General features: G+C 42.2%; 1 protein-coding gene across 2 annotated transcripts; it reads left to right on the plus strand.

Annotated features, from left to right (window-relative positions):
• Window positions 1–192: 192 nt before the first annotated feature.
• zc3h14 (zinc finger CCCH-type containing 14) lies at window positions 193–6,806 on the plus strand. Of its 2 annotated transcripts, none has more exons than XM_084001287.1 (17): window positions 193–331; window positions 655–697; window positions 799–913; window positions 1,012–1,052; window positions 1,146–1,317; window positions 1,439–1,760; window positions 1,875–2,041; window positions 3,005–3,105; window positions 3,206–3,361; window positions 3,689–3,766; window positions 3,891–4,047; window positions 4,236–4,441; window positions 5,226–5,352; window positions 5,459–5,598; window positions 5,709–5,791; window positions 5,886–5,992; window positions 6,191–6,806. In XM_084001287.1, the coding sequence occupies exons 1-17, from the start codon at window positions 296–298 to the stop codon at window positions 6,192–6,194; spliced, it is 2,055 nt and encodes a 684-aa protein (XP_083857413.1). In that variant the 5' UTR covers window positions 193–295; the 3' UTR covers window positions 6,195–6,806. The 2 variants fall into 2 exon arrangements, with proteins under 2 accessions (XP_083857413.1, XP_083857414.1); XM_084001288.1 differs by having other exon boundaries at window positions 1,878–2,041.
• Window positions 6,807–11,395: the final 4,589 nt, after the last annotated feature.

The raw sequence follows: 11,395 nt of genomic DNA on the forward strand, positions 1-11,395 counted from the left end.
GCAAACAATTAAATTCCTTCTAAGATTAAAAAAAAAAGTTAAGAGGAGTGAAATCATTCACAGAGTTAAGTAAATAAATAAATAAATGAGGTAGTTGTGTGTTGCGTGTGAGTGAATCAAATAATTTATACAGACAGGCGGACTATGGGGCGGACGGAAGGAATGATGTCCCTCCTCAGCCGCCGTCGTAAGTCACGTGATTCTACGTCATACTCGTCCCTGGCGGCTACTAGCGGTGAAGCTGAAGAAACAGTTGTTTCTTTTATGAGCCACTGGCTTGAATAAAACCTCAAACATGGAAATTGGGACGGAAATCAGCAAGAAAATAAGAGTGAGTAACAATCCCGTGGGCTGAGAACGAGTGGTTTAATCCGGGTTTAAGGGTAAACGTTACTTTACCACTGAGTGTTGTAGCTAACAGTCTGTAGCTACGTTAGCAGCGGAATGGTAGCGAGGTTTTTATTTACAAGGCCGAGAAGCGGATCGGTGCATCACTTGAAAAGTTACCAGTCAACTGCTGGCCCGGTTCGGCAGGACGTGCACGAAACCCCTGTAACGTCAGACTACGTAGCTAATGACGAAGTAAAAAAAAAAAAAAAAAAAAAACCTTGAATACCAGATGTAGTGTTAAACGGCTCTGTTGGTTTGTTGCAGGCTGCCATCAAGGGCAAGCTCCAGGAGCTCGGCGCATATATTGGTAAGTGAATATAATGTTTCATGATCTTGTTATGAGGTTATCTTGGTTGCATAGTTTATGGTTACTGAATGGCTGTGCTTCCCCCTTCCTCATCTATTTAGACGAAGAGCTCCCTGACTACATTATGGTGATGGTGGCAAATAAGAAAACCTCCCAACAGATGGCTGATGATCTCTCACTTTTCCTTGGAAACAACACCATCAAGTTCACAGCCTGGTATGATCGCCGTAATGTTACATTTCCCTGACTGAGAACATGCTCTTCTTGTACCAAACAGTTCAAATGCGGTTAATAAACTTGTTGATTTCCTGTAGGCTACAAGGTGTCCTGGAGAAGCTACGAACTGTTGCAGTTGGTAAGTCTCTGTTGGATGCATCAACATTTTCTGCTCTTTGTATGCAGCTAGACACTCACTCTTTAACTTGGCTTGTCTGTATTGTTGTTACAGAGCCTGCATCGCTCAGAAATCAGCTGGGGTCTGACAGCGGTACTGTAGGTGGGAAGAGCCGGTCATCTGCGAGCGACGACAGCAGGACAGAGGAGCTGAAGGTGTTGACGGTGTCCAGCTCTCACTTTGACAGGACTGAAGCGCGTGTGTCGAGTTCTGCACATGAAAGCAGGTGCGTAAAATGTGGATGTGCCTTTGTGCTGGTTGTGTTTTTATTTTTCATCCTCAGCATTCATGCCAGATCCTACAAATAAAGTCTAAGTGTGTGTTTTTTTTGTGTGATTTGTCATCAGGAGGGCGAGCCTAGAGAAGAGTTCTTCCCGGCTTACTTCCACCGTCAAACCCCTGATGGAGCCGTTTCCCTCGGAGGCGGTTATCGACATCAAACCAGAGATGGATGACGACTTCATCGCTGAGGATCCTGTAGAAATTGGCAGCAGCCACGGCCGAACGCGCAGCGCGGCAAGTAGGCCCACGGCTGAAATCTACAGAGCGGGTCACAGCAAATTCACGTCAGTCAGCTCCGTGGAGACGTGTCGGCCCACAGAAGGCTCCTCTCACAGCCGGCAGCAGGACGGCAGGAGCAGTAGAGCGTCCAGAGCCGGCTCCAGCAAGGTGCTGTGACTCAGAGTTTCTTGCTCTTTTCACAGCAGGATAATAATAAAGCATTTGTTTCAACCTCTAAAGGATTAAACACTAATTATCTTTGCTGCGTTTTATGTTGTTCAGCAGGAGGAGTTGTCACGGAAGCGTAAGGCGCCGGTAGCGAGTTCAGTGGTGCGAGTGAACCGAGCGGCGGCGGAGGAGGACAGCGATGATGTGGAGGAGGAAGATTCAAACTATGGAGGAAGAGGACTGTCCAGTAGAGTGTCCCTGCCCTCCAAACCAGAACGCAAGTCAGTCTAACACAGTGGTTCCCAACCTTTTTTGGCCCGTGACCCCATTTTGACATTACAAATTTCTGGCGATCATGTGCAGTCACGTTATTGCGGCCGTCAATCAAGATGCGCCAGCTCAGATATTTCTATATGCTGCATTTTATTTGAACTCTATTTATATTCGAGAAAGTGAAAATATAGAATATGGTTGTTTAAGATTGTGTGTGGTGTTTTTAATCACAATTTTAAAAATAATAATAATTAGTTTAAAAAATAAAAAAGGCGACCCCACGTGGGGTCCCAACCCCAAGGTTGAAAAACTAACAGCTCGTATGACAGTTTTTAAGGTTTGCATTGTGTAAGAGGTCAAATCAGGATCTGTCAATAACCAAAATAATGTGGCACATATGATTTGTGCTTGACATTTAACTTAAGTTGGAATCAGTGTGTGGAAATGATGTTATTTTACTGCAGTAGTTTTGATACGAGAACTTTCACCGACACTGGGTGGTAAGGAATGAAAAAAGACAAGTTGGCACCGACGGCCCATCATCTGTTTTTCGTCGGCCTGTTTTCTTGAAGTGTTTATTTCAGAAGGGAAGAGGAGAAACCCGGGCAGTTCACATTCTTTGCTGGGGCTGCTGTGTTATTCTTGATCAATACTGAGGTCTTGATGATGTGGTCTCCTTTCGAGTGGTTGAACGAGTTGTGCTGCTTTGTGGCACAGATGCAAGCCTTGTTCGCTCTTGTTCCTGTTTAACATCATTCCCCCTAAACCCAAAATACTTTCCAAATAATGGAGGGTGATCTGTTTTGTTTTAGCTCCTCGCCCTCCGCTCTAGATGTTTTAACTTTTGTTCTGCCTGGTATACACCCACACTGTAACTTTTCTACTCTGAACTGCAGCTGCCTCACAGCCTAAATAGTGATTAATCTGGATTAATATTTGATTATTTGTGCTGCTGTGCTGTTTTGTTTCAGACCTACACTCCCACCCGGCAAGCAAGCCAACAGGAATCTGATACTCAAGGCCATCTCCGAGGCTCAAGACTCGATCACTAAAACCACAGCCTACCCCACAAGTATGTTTACGTGGAATCACGAAACACTCTGTACTTGATGCCGGTTTATCTCGGCTGTCGTTAACACTTTTCTATACGCTGACCTTTTCTCTCCCCACAGTACCACAGAGGCAGACTGTTCCTGTGGCGCCTCGTACTCGCCTGGCTAGCAGCGAGGAGATGACGGCGGCCATCCAGCTGGTCCAGGAACACCTCCACAGTCTGGCCCCCAGGGTGCAGGCCTACACCTCGGCAGACCTACCTCCTTCAAGAGCTGGTGTGTGAAGAGTAGAAATACTGGAGCGCCTTTTTGCTCAGCCCTGCCATCAAAAAGCCAGAATCACATTTATCGTATAGTACATATGTTTTCAATGTTAGTAAATAAGAAATCTCATAGGTTTTTAATGCATGCATTATTCAAGTTTGACTAAACAGATTAATTCAACATTTCATGTTAATTAACATCCAAAGTTTCAACATTTCAAGATATTGTACATGCATTGTGAAAAGTTGAGTAGAGTAACAATGTGATTGTTTTTGTGGTTTTTAAATCAAATATTACATAGTGGAGGAATTAAACCTGTGTTATGTTTTCTCCTCTCAGCTCCAGTGAGATCTTTAGCCTCTAGACTTCAGTTGGACTTGGCAGAGAGAAATGATGGAAGAGAGCAGAGTGACTATGGTGAGGATCTACACATTTTTTACTGCAACTGAGAACAATTTAAATGTTGTAGTTGGTAGGTGAACATCCCGGTGGGCGTCTTATGGATTTGGTCCTAAGTGATGCGTTTGTGCTGTACCTGCAGGTGTCGAGGTGGCCGCAGGCAGCGATGCAAAGACGTTTGACACCCGCTCCTTCATCATGAGTCGACCTCAGCTGGAAGAATCTCAGACCAGAGCTCAGCAGCATCTTCAGGTCAAAGGAGCAGTCCAGTCTGCTTTAGCACGCACTGTCCAGTCCAGGTACACACACACACACACACACACACACACACACACACACACACACACACACACACACACACACACACACACACACACAGTATGCCCCCAAATATGTCAATCCATATAAAAACATTTTTGCTGTTGCTGATTTTGTTTTTGTTGTTCTATTTTGTCCTCTCTCTGTGGATTTCTGTCTCTCACACCAGTAAGGAGAGGGGCGACTCTGCCAGCCCCAAGTTCATCGTGACGTTAGACGGGGTACCGAGCCCGCTGGGGAACCTCGCAGACGGCGAAATGGAGCTGGATGACGTGAGGCCGCCCACAAAGCTCACCGAGGCGACCGTCCACGTCAACAGGGAGCCCAAAGTCAGCATCCTTCAGAGGCTACAGGGAGTGGTCACATCCTCAGACGGTGTGTGTGGTATTTCAGTATGATACTTTATTAAAGGGCATTTCCAGTTGTAATCAACGTTTACCTCAGATATCAGGTCACCTATGATCAGTTAATTTCATACCATCTATTCTCCCGTTTATATTAGATGTTTATAATAGTTTTTGTTCTAGAATGAGCCGGTGCATATTCTCATTTGTCCAGGTCATAGTATTTCAAAGGAGGTTAAATCGAAAGCAACTGGACTTAGTTATTTGTCTAGGAAGACGTTTCACCTCTCATCCAAGAGTTTGTTCTAGAATCTATTGTTTTTTCAATGTTTATTAATGGGCTCCGGACTAATTTTAAAATTGTTCTGTGGTCGCAAGTAACGTCCTTTTGACCATCATGTAAAATTTAAAATTTGCTTTATATGAATGAATGAATGAATGAATTTTTTATTTTCGTGTCATGCCACCACTGTGGCCCATCCCATATGAGATTACAAGACACATTTAATAACAAATACAAAAAAAAAGACTAGACAATTAAAGATTTAGATAATTAAAATTCGGACTTACAGCAGAGAACACAACAGTAGAGGGACTCTGAGGCGTTTGTTCTCTGTAAGTGTGTAAGTCCGAATTTTGATTTAATTTAATTGTAAAGCAAATTTTTTTTTTTTTTTAAAAAAGGACATTACTGATATCTGAGGTAAACATTGATTTCGACTGGAAATATCCTTTAATACCAATAAGTAGCAATTTTCAAAACAGTTACCAAGGTTTGAGTCCAACCTCCTTACATTCTGTCCTGTTTTTGATAGATGATGTGGTGATGATGGATGAGGACGTCCCTTTAAAGAAACAGAAAGTTATGGAGCGCTGCAAGTTCTGGCCGGTTTGTAAAAGCGGAGACGAGTGTGTGTACCATCACCCTACAACACAATGCAAGTGAGTAATGTTGTCAGTAAACCCAGAAATAGCAGTGGAGTAATTTTATTGCTTCGCACCCAATCAAAATTCTTCATGATTTTCTTTTGTCTCTTTTTCTCCGAAGGACGTTTCCCAACTGCAAGTTTGGGGATAAATGCCTTTTCATTCATCCTAACTGTAAATACGACGCCAGGTGCACGAAGCCAGACTGTCCCTTCACTCATGTCATTCGCAGAGGCACCGTCGCTCCTCCACCCAAGCCAGGTGCTCTCACTCCCAGTGTAACACCATCGAGTATCATTATAAGATCATTATTTTATCAGTCTGTCAGTTCCTAAGTCTGCATGTTCTAACCTGATTCATCATGTTCACAGCGGCGCAGCCAGTGCAGACCACCAGTGTGTGTCGCTTCTTCCCAGAGTGCAAAAAGATGGACTGCCCCTTTTACCATCCGAAGGTGAAACATCACGTGGAGCTTTGATGACATTGTTGTATTTTAAGTCGCATAGGATTTGGTGTTAAGACTTGAACGTCTCTCCTCTCACCCACAGCCGTGTCGCTTTGCGGCGAAGTGTAAACGACCCGGATGCACCTTCTACCACCCAACCACGTCCGTGCCTCCGAGACACGCCCTGAAGTGGACGAAAACACAGAGCAGGTGAACAGACGGGGGACGATTGAAATTTCCAAAATTGATATAATATATCTAATGTTTTACCCAATGAAAGGTTAAAAAAAAAAATTTAAGCAAAGCTGTAATATATGTAAAGTCTTCATTTTGTTTGAGTATTTACATCATATTTGTAAAATTATACTAATTAAAATACCAACACATTTCTGTCTTTCTCTCTCACAGCTAAGGGACTGACGGGAGCCCCGAGGTCAGCATGTGAAGCTGTGGAAGATGTTCTGGATTTGTGTCCGAAGAATTTTCAGTCATAGGTTTATCTGTTGTTTTGTTTTGTTGTTTTGTTTTATTGTATTGTTCCGACTGATTTTTAAGAAACGTGTTTTTGTAAGAAGAACAGTCAGGTTTTTGCTGAAACTCTGCAAACATTAAATACCCCACAGTGAACTTTACATTTATCTCTTCTCTTCATTTGTCTACTGGTCTTTTGCAGTGTGGTTTATGGCTGTGTTCACCACTGAGGGATGATCTTTTATCTTTTCTTTTTTTCCTTTTTCCCCCCAAGTTGTGGCCATGTCAGTGAGGATAGTTGTTGGCTGTTTACTGGAGCTTTTGTTCTCTATTCAAGGATAAGCTCAGGTATGGATCACATGCAGTAGCACAGCAGATGAAGCACAACACATTAAAAACTTAAATTTTCCTGGTAACTTTGCTGATGTTAACCAGATGGTGCTGCACTGATAAAAACCCATTCATGAATAAACTGTATGTGACCTCACCTACAAAAATCATGTTTTGCATCTACATTACATCCATTTATGGTTTGTTTTCTCGATTATGACCCTTAAACGCTGCGGTTGTATATTGTGACTGTGTCATTCTACAAAAATATGAAAATAAAATCACGTATGAACAACTGCTCAAATATAGAAAATGTCCCAAATGTGTTTTTTCACACCCACTTATTACATATAACACCAGGACGACCATATAGCGACTAATTTGTGTTTGTGTGTGTGTTTAATGCCAAATTCAATGTGTAAAAGTGTAATCCATCTGGCTACTAGGTGGGATTGCTGTGAAAACAAGATAGCAGTTCAGCCCCTGGTCCCGACCCTGGCAGCCATTTTTGCTATTTTAGAGGTGAGCTGTTAGATTGCATATGGCACAAGTCCTATGATTTTATCATTTACATTTGTCAGGTAGATTAAGTATTGTTGTTTTGCTAATTTCCTTGTCAACTTCAGGGCCCTGTCCTTCTTTGATATACTATTTTACTGCTGTCCTTTTTTATAATCAGTGTTTATGTCGAGGCCCTCCAGTTTGCATCTGGTCTGGGTAGGAGCTGGTTCTATTGTGAGGAGTGTTGACATGCAGTAGGCGTTGCTCTAAGGTTTCTCCCTTTCCCCTGTCTGCTTACATCACAGTTGGCATGTATGTAAAGAAGTTTTGTGTGCAAACTGCTTTCAGTTAAAGGGATAGTTCAACATTTTGGCAAATTGGCCCATTGCCATAATCGCTATAGTCATAGCAGTAGGTTCGTTACCTTTAATTGTCGGTGTAAGCTATTTTTAGAACGGAGGAGCGGAGCGTCAGGCTGCTCAGGGCTACGTAATGGAGGCTAATGGAATTTCTTGGTTTTCCTCATCAAACTCATCAAATACAAAATCCCAAAACTCCAAAAGGCTCTGGTGGACAAGTTGTGACCTGCACATTTACCACGCTATGAGATAATAATGGAACGTTACGAAACGGAGCCGTTTTCGAGGTAAATACAGGGTAAATACAGAGTCTGCTTGCTGAAAAACTGTCCCTGAACGCAACGCGCATCAGCGGTTTTGCATGAATTTACCTCTAAAACAGCTCCGTCTCGTAACGTTCCATTATTATCTCATAGCGTGGTGATTGTGCAGCTCACAACTTGTCCACCACAGCCTTTTGGAGTTGTTGGGTTGTGTATTTGATGAGTTTGATGAGGAAAACCAAGAAATTCCATTAGCCTCCATAGCGTAGCCCTGAGCAGCCTGACGCTCCGCTCCTCCGTTCTAAAAATAGCTTACACCGACAATTAAAGGTAACGAACCTACTGCTATGACTATAGCGATTATGGCAATGGGCCAATTTGCCAAAATGTTGAACTATCCCTTTAAGTTAAACAAGCCACTTGTAATTTACGGTGTAAACTATACAGGAGGCAGAGCAGGCTGTTCTTTCTCTGCCTCAAAATGTAAAACTTTTCACTGTTTACACCACAGTTTGCATTTGTCTTCCCCTCTTCCATCTCCTGACAGTACTTTAACCACTTCAAATTCAATTCAGATTCAAACCAGCAGCACTGTTTGATTTGAGTTTATGCACAAACATAGGTACAGCCATCTGGATTATCACTGTAATATAAACTCAAATTTCTTTCAATCTTCTCATTATTACAAAACAAACAACACTAACTTTCTGTCAGTAATAAGTTAATATTAAATTAAATCTAGCCTTTGGATTGTATATTGTTCTAAATTTTCAGACTTGCTCTAGAGTCTCATAGCTGCTTCATTTACATTAAGTCACACGAACTGTCAACTAAACTAATTTTATTATGAGGCTTTAATCAGTCATGTAAGTGATTTAAGATGAAATGGGCCTCTTTTTTTCCTTTTTTTTCAATGAACTTTGTTGAAAAGGGTTGTACATACAAACAATTGTACACAGAACAGCAGACAGGTGCTCCAATATATGTGTATAATAAATAATAAATAAATCACAGTAAATTAAGGTTATTATTAATAATGCCAGTAAACATAACAAAGTAGGGAGGAAAATAAATACATTAATAAATAAAATGACAGGGAAGGGGAAGAAAAACAAAACAAAACAGCAGCAACAAAAACAAACAAACAAATCACAAGGAAATAGAATGTAAATACACTATTCTTCTTTGAAAAACCTCTCGTATAAGATGAAATGGGCCTCATGCTGCTTTATCAGTTATATTTTCCGTCATTGCCGCCTACTCGTGATGACGTCACGGCGGTCAGCCTCAAGCCCCTGTGAGTGAGTGAGTTTGTCGCCGGGTGCGGTGGCGCGCGCCTGTAATCCCCGCTACCGGGAGGCTGAGGCTGGAGGATCGTTTGAGCTCAGGAGCTCTGAGCTGCAGCGGACTATGCCGATCGGGTGTCCGCGCTAAGTTCGGTATCGATATGGTGCTCCTGGGGGAGCCCGGGACCACCAGGTCGTCTAAGGAGGGGTGCACCGGTCCAGGTCGGAAACGGAGCAGGTCAAAGCCCCCGTGCCGCTCAGTAGTGGGATCGCGCCCGTGAATAGACGCTGTAGCGCAGCCTGAGTAACACAGCGGGACTCAGTCTTTTATGACACTCACCGACACTACACCGTCACTACACACACTCACACACTGTAACTTCACTTAACACTGCAGCTTCACCGCTGGTTCTTTAACCTCCTGCTCCATTCAACACCTGCACAAAGCCGCTGCTCCACACCGCCTCCACCTGGAGGACGGCCGCTACTACACCGACGACTTCTCACCATGACCTGCAGGTGGCGCTGATTTTAAATTTAAACCTGCATATAAACTAGTGTCACTGCTGTTAAAATGATACTCTATACAGGCACTTTAGGGTTTTATGCTTAAATGTTGATGTTTAATTCGACCTACACGTGGTACTGTGAACATAACATTTCCAGAGCTGATACTCAGTGCTGCATATGGATCAGCTGTCTGGTGTGTGTTCACATTCAATTCTCATCTATCATACATACAGTATTTAGTTTATATTATGTTTGAAAAGATTCACTCAAGTAATACTCAGCAGTACAAATGTTGCTAAATGTGATAATTTGCTGATGTCGCAACTCTGCATCAGCGGCTGCTACTTTTGCCCATGTGTAACATTAGACTGATGATTTACTCGTCCTTCCCTAGAATAGAGATGTGACTAAAAGTGTCAGTTCCCGGCAGCTAATGTCATCACACAGTTTAAATCCTGATATGATTTGAGGATCAGCGTAAACGTCATGAATGATGATATAATTATAGACAATAATGGGTCATTCAAGGCCTACAATCATGGATTTTCCCAGACGCCTCATGTCTAAAGTGATGTAACATGCAGGCAACACAACATTTTTGAATTACTTGAGTGGCTTTGAAATTTAAATGTGATTGAAATGACTTCCATTCGCAGAACCTCAGGCTATCTGTCTAAACCAAAAAATGAAACTCAGAAAGGGTGGAAATTTACCACCATGTTGTTTCCCAGATTCACAGGTGACATTTATGGTCAACCACAGACAACACTGGTGACAATATAATGCCCATTATTTTAGCTTCAGTTCCTGTAATGTCCAAATATTGGTGAGGGAGCGTTTTTTAAAGTAAACTCTCACTTATTCTGTATCCGAGGGTGGACGCTGTTTTTGTTTCATGCTGATATCTGAGGTCTGGAGGAGGAAACAAAAGTCAACTTCCCACCAACTGGACTTTACACATTGGCTACAATGACTCATGAATGGCCTTTGGTTTGAGATGAATATTTATTTATGTTCAGCACAACTGAACCCACAGCACACGTGTCGGCGCTGTTATGCTTTTACGGTCAACAGCATCTACACGATTCTTCACTTTCTCTCAGTAATTTGGTGCTTATTAGAAACCTCCCACAGACATTTCCAAGGAAGAGAACACAAGAGAGGCCATCTCTCAGTCTGCTATCTAAGTAAATGGCCCTTCAGGGGTTTTTCCAAGCAAGTGAGGCCTGAAGAAGAAGTGTCACTGCTGTTGACAGCGCAGGTTAAAATGAATGTAAACTGCAACTTGTCAACTGTCACTTTTACTGAGCTCTATTTCAATTGATAAGCTGCTATCAAGCTTTTCACTGCCTCTGGGAAATCAACAGAGCAGCGGATGCATGAAGTTCTCCAACATTAACAACCGTACAGATCTAGATCTAGATGTATAGATTGGTCTTTTATACTATATATATATGTTTTTCAGCTGCCATAGAAGCTTCTCCTGAAACACCAATGGCTGGATTAGGGTTAGGCGTAAAAACGACTTTAGGTTAAGGGAAAGATCATGATTTCAGTTGATGTAAGTGGTTCCTCAACATTTTATGATCTTTGTTTACTTGGTAATGACGTGGTTGATTTTGGAGAAGGGTTGCGTTTTATTGACCTAACCATCCGCCCCCACCTTCTCCTTTAGTGGACAACAGATAACTACGTCATAGTAACCTGTCCTGGAAATGTTTTTTTTTTGTTGTTGTTGGTTTGTTTTTTAAGAATCAGAATCAATATTCGGTTTATTGCTTAACACATTTTTTACATACGAGGAATTTTTTGGGTGTTTTTGTTGCATAACAGTTAACATATTAGGAAGACACAAATATGAACAAAAGCAGTAAGATCAGGACAGTCACTAGT

Source organism: Trachurus trachurus (genome assembly GCF_905171665.1).
Source record: "Trachurus trachurus genome assembly, chromosome: 24".
Lineage (NCBI taxonomy): Eukaryota > Metazoa > Chordata > Actinopteri > Carangiformes > Carangidae > Trachurus > Trachurus trachurus.

Excerpts from the sequence above, each read along its gene's own strand:
- zc3h14 (XM_084001287.1), top strand. The coding sequence starts at position 296 with ATGGAAATTGGGACGGAAATCAGCAAGAAAATAAGA. Across the intron at positions 2,042-3,004 it reads CCCTCCAAACCAGAACGCAA|ACCTACACTCCCACCCGGCA; the intron begins GTCAGTCTAACA and ends GTTTTGTTTCAG. Across the intron at positions 3,362-3,688 it reads CCTACCTCCTTCAAGAGCTG|CTCCAGTGAGATCTTTAGCC; the intron begins GTGTGTGAAGAG and ends TTCTCCTCTCAG.